Raw genomic sequence first — 4,814 nt, 5'->3', positions numbered from 1 at the left:
TCCTAGGGATGTCTCTCCAGCTCCTCTTCATCACCTCCATCCCCATCCACCCCTCCAGGTCCTTTCCCACCGGGCAGTTTCCAGCCACTGCCCCAAGCCTGGAGCCTTCTTGGGGTGATTGTGACCCAGGTGCAGGACTGAGCCCTTGGCCTTGTTGAAACTCATCCCAGTGGCCTCAGCCATGGATCCAGCCTGGCCAGGTCCCTCTGCAGAGCCTCCCTACCCTCAAGGACATCAACACTGCCACCTCACTTGGTGTCATCAGCAAACTTCCTGATGGAGCCTTGATCCCCTGGTCCAGATCACTGACAAGATGTTGATCAGAGCTGGCCCCAGTGCTGAGCCCTGGGGAACAGGCAGAGCTGTTGGCATCTGCCTCCAGGGTGCCCAACCTCTGCTCCAAGCCCATACCAGCAGCTCTGGGTGGTTCTAGTCCCAGCAGAGCCATCAAGGCTGCTTGAGGGGGTTGGAGCCAGGTGGGAGTTGCTCTCTTCTCCCAGGGAGCAAGCAACAGGACAAGAGTTGCCCCAGGGGAGGTTTAGGTTGGCCATGAGGAAAAATTTCTTCCCCAAAAGGGTTGCCAAGGCCTGGCCCAGGCTGCCCAGGGCAGTGGTGGAGCCTCCACCCCTGGAGGTGGTTCAGAGCTGTGGGGCTGTGGTGCTGAGGGCCATGGGTTGGGGGTGCCCTGGCAGTGCTGGGCTAGGGCTGGACTGGGTGATCTTGGAGGTCTCTTCCAGCCAGCCCTGCTCCATGATTCCAGGATGAATTCCTGTTCCTGCTAATCAAGATCTCACCCACTTGATGCCCCAGGATGGAGGAGCACGTGGAGCTTGTGCTGGTGGAGAGCCTGGCACTTCCCTGGGCAGCCCTGGCAAGCTGGCAATGAGCTGAGGGAAGTGGCCCTGCTCGGGCAGGGGATGCTCTATCCACCCCCAGTGCCAGCCCCAGCACAGGGCTGCGTGGCACAGTGGTGTCTGCCAGGACCCTGGCACAGCCCCCAGTGAGCTTGGCAGTGCCACTGTCTGAGTGGCAGAGCCCTGGTGGGAGCTGCCTGTTCTGGAGAGAGCTTGGCACAGGGAGCGAGGGCGGCCGTGGGCAGGCAGCTGGCACAGCTCTGTGCCAGGACAGGGCTGGCTGCCACGGAACAGGCAGGCAGCAGCCAGCAGGCACCACTCAGGGTGATTCCAGCAGCGTTTGGCCACTGTTGGTGTTTGCTGGAGCTGTCTCCTCTCTCGTGCCCAGTCTGGCACATGCTGGCACAAGTGGCTGGCACTGCCACCTCCCTCTCACCTGTCCTGTGGGATGCTGATATTGTGCCCCCCCAAGGATGGGCCTGGCCAAAGTCAGGGTCCCTGCATCAGTTTCTGTCCTGTTTGCTCCCTCCCTACCTGGGGGTCTCCACAGCACCTCCCCTGGTGGGGAGGGGTGGCACAGGCTTGGCCTCAAGCAGCAGGGGTGGGGTTCTTGCAGGGGGAGGTCTCAGCAGCACCACTTTGCCTCCTGCAAGTCAGCACTGAGCTCCTGAGGCCAGGAAGCCAAATGGGCTGCTGGGAGGTATGAAGAAGATTGTGGGCAGCAGGTCAAGAGAGGGTCCCTGCCCCTCTGGTCTGCCCTAGGGAGGCCACATCTGGAGTCCTGTTCTGGGCTCCCCAGTTCAAGAGGGACAGGGAAGTGCTGGAGAGAGTCCAGGGGAGGCTGCAAAACTGCTGAGGGGCCTGGAGCAGCTCTGTGAAGAGCAAAGGCTGAGAGCCCTGGGGCTGAGAGCCTGGAGAAGAGCAGCCCCAGAGGGCAGCTGAGCAATGCTCAGACAGAGCTAAAGGGTGGGAGGCAAGAGGCTGGGGCCAGGCTCTGCCCTGTGCTGTCCTTCTCTAGGAAGTGGTGGTGTGAGGGAGCAAAAACTCCACCTGGCAGCTGGGGCAGGCAGTGGCTGAGCACCACCCTGCTGCTGGAGGCAGGGACAAAGCAGGTTTGGGAGCCACACATCCCGGTGGGGAGGAGGATGGAGAGAAGGCAGGAGGCTGTTCCTGAGGGCTCAGAAGTGGCCAAAGGTAGCCTGCACCCCCCTGCAGTGCCACAGGGCTTGCCTGGCTGCCTTCCCCAGCAGCCTGTTATTTTTAACAGTAAATTAAATGTGCAGAAGAGGCTTGGAGTGGAGCCCTTCCTGGCCTGGCTCCCCGGGGCAGCAGTGAGCTATTAATAAGCAGCACAGCTCAGCCTGGCTCAGCTCCCTGCTTCTGTGCCTGCTCCCCAGCCCAGATGGGCACTGGGGGGCCCTGCAGGGCACTGAAGGTGTTCACAGCTGGGGTGGCCTCTGCAGGATGTCCTGGAGTGGGCAGGGAGCCCCAGGAGCACAGCCCATCTCAGCCTCTTGCTCCAGAGCTCATGTCTGGGTTTGCTGGGAGGGGACTCATCCAGCACCCATTGATCCCCTCCTGCTCCATGGGGTGTGCTGAGGGTGGCAGGGCCATGCCCAGCTTCATCAAGGCACCCATGGGTGGGGGATGCTCTGCTTTGGCTGTGGAGCATGGAGAAATTCAATGACAGTCAACAAGGGCAGGTGTGGAGTCCTGCAGCTGGGGAGGGACAACCCCAGGGACCAGTGTGGGCTGGGGGCTGAGCTGTGGGATGGGGAAGGGACCCGGGGGTCCAGGTGGGCAACAGGATGAGCACAAGCCAGGCCCTGCAGCCTTTCTGCAGCTTCTGCTGGACCCTCTCTGGCACTTCCCAGCCACTCTTGAACTGAGGAGCCCAGAACTGGACCAAGGACTCCAGATGTGGCCTCACTTGGGGGTCTTAGATGCTTCGGAAGGGGTACAGAACGCTCCCCGGGGGCGCTGGGACCTTCCCAGCACCTTGGTTCCTGGTTCCAAGAGCATTTGCCAGTCCCAGTGACCCGGGGCTGGGTGGCACCTTGCCAGCCTGCCCCATCCTGCCTTCTGACTCAGTGTCTGTCCCCCCCCAGGCGCCTGGCAGCATGGTAGTGAGCCCCTAGGACCATGCCCTGCACCATGAAATGCTGGTTCCCGGTGCTGCTCCTCCAGCTGCTCCTCCTGCGCCCCCCGCGGGTGGGCTCCTGCCCGGCCCGCTGCGAGTGCGCCCCCCAGCTGCGGTCCGTGGTGTGCCACCGCAAGAGGCTGACCTCCATCCCCGAGGGCATCCCCAGCGAGACCAAGATCCTGGAGCTCAGCAAGAACCGCATCCGCTGCCTGAACCCGGGGGACCTCTCCCCCTACCCCCTGCTGGAGGAGCTGGACTTCAGCGAGAACATCATCTCCAACGTGGAGCCAGGGGCCTTCAGCAACCTCTTCCACCTGCAGACCCTGCGCCTGAGGGGCAACCAGCTCAAGCTGATCCCCCCGGGGGTCTTCACCAAGCTGAGCAACCTGACCCTGCTGGACCTGAGCGAGAACAAGTTGGTCATCCTGCTGGACTACATGTTCCAGGACCTGAGGAACCTGAAGAGCCTGGAGGTGGGTGACAACGACCTGGTGTACATCTCCCAGAGGGCTTTCTCGGGGCTGCTGGGGCTGGAGCAGCTGACCATCGAGAGGTGCAACCTGACCTCCCTCTCGGCCGAGTCCCTCTCCCACCTGCAGAACCTGGCGGTGCTGCGGCTGCGGCACCTCAGCATCTCGGCACTGGAGGAGCAGAACTTCCGGCGGCTCCCCAACCTCCTGCAGCTGGAGATCGACAACTGGCCCCTGCTGGAGGACGTCTCCCCCACCAGCTTCCAGGGCCTGAACCTCACCTGGCTCTCCATCACCTACACCAACCTGACGGCCGTGCCCGCCGCCGCCCTGCGCAACCTGCCCTACCTGCGCTACCTGAACCTCTCCTACAACCCCATCAGCGCCCTGCTGAGAGGCTCCTTCCGGGACCTGGTGCGGCTGCAGGAGCTGCACATCGCGGGGGCGCTGCTGGCCTCGGTGGAGCCCCAAGCCTTCTGGGGCCTGCGGCAGATCCGGCTGCTCAACCTCTCGGGCAACCTGCTGTCCACGCTGGAGGAGAGCACCTTCCACTCGGTCAACAGCCTGGAGACGCTGCGGGTGGACAGGAACCCCCTGGCCTGCGACTGCCGCCTGCTGTGGGTGCTGCAGCGCCGCAAGACCCTCAACTTCGACGGGCAGCAGCCGGTCTGCTCCTCCCCGCCCCAGCTGCGCGGCGGCGCCCTGCGGGACCTGCCCGACTCGGTGCTCTTCGAGTTCTTCACCTGCCGGCGGCCGCGGATCCGGGACCGGCGGCTGCAGCACGTAACGGCGCGGGAGGGGCAGGCCGTGAGCTTCCTCTGCCGCGCCGAGGGCGAGCCGGACCCTTCCATCTCCTGGGTGTCCCCCCAGCACCGCGTCATCACCGCCCGCAGCACCGGCAGGGCCACCGTGCTGCCCGGGGGCACGCTGGAGATCCGCTTCGCCCAGGTGCAGGACAGCGGCACCTACGTCTGCGTGGCCAGCAACGCGGGGGGCAACGACACCTACTTCGCCACCCTGACGGTGCAGGGGCGCCCGCCCGGCGGTGCCCACCCTGCCAATCGCAGCCTCTACCCCCTGGACTTCAACGACACCGCCCACAACGACACCCAGGTGCTGCTGAAGTTCACCCTGGACCTCAAGACCATCCTGGTGTCCACGGCCATGGGCTGCATCACCTTCCTGGGGGTGGTGCTCTTCTGCTTCCTCCTCCTCTTCGTCTGGAGCCGGGGCCGGGGGCAGCACAAGAACAACTTCTCGGTGGAGTACTCCTTCCGCAAGGTGGACGGACCCACGGCCACCACCGGCCAGGGGGGAGCCAGGAAGTTCAACATGAAGATGATCTGA

General features: G+C 64.0%; 1 protein-coding gene across 1 annotated transcript; it reads left to right on the top strand.

Annotated features, from left to right (window-relative positions):
• The first annotated feature begins 2,996 nt into the window (after positions 1–2,996).
• Positions 2,997–4,814, top strand: LINGO3 (leucine rich repeat and Ig domain containing 3). Its single transcript, XM_054396264.1, has one exon. The coding sequence runs from the start codon at positions 2,997–2,999 to the stop codon at positions 4,812–4,814; it is 1,818 nt and encodes a 605-aa protein (XP_054252239.1).

Source organism: Indicator indicator, chromosome 36 (assembly GCF_027791375.1).
Source record: "Indicator indicator isolate 239-I01 chromosome 36, UM_Iind_1.1, whole genome shotgun sequence".
NCBI lineage: Eukaryota > Metazoa > Chordata > Aves > Piciformes > Indicatoridae > Indicator > Indicator indicator.
This window is presented reverse-complemented; position numbering and strand designations above follow the sequence as displayed.

Excerpts from the sequence above, each read along its gene's own strand:
- LINGO3 (XM_054396264.1), top strand. The coding sequence starts at position 2,997 with ATGCCCTGCACCATGAAATGCTGGTTCCCGGTGCTGCTCCTCCAGCTG.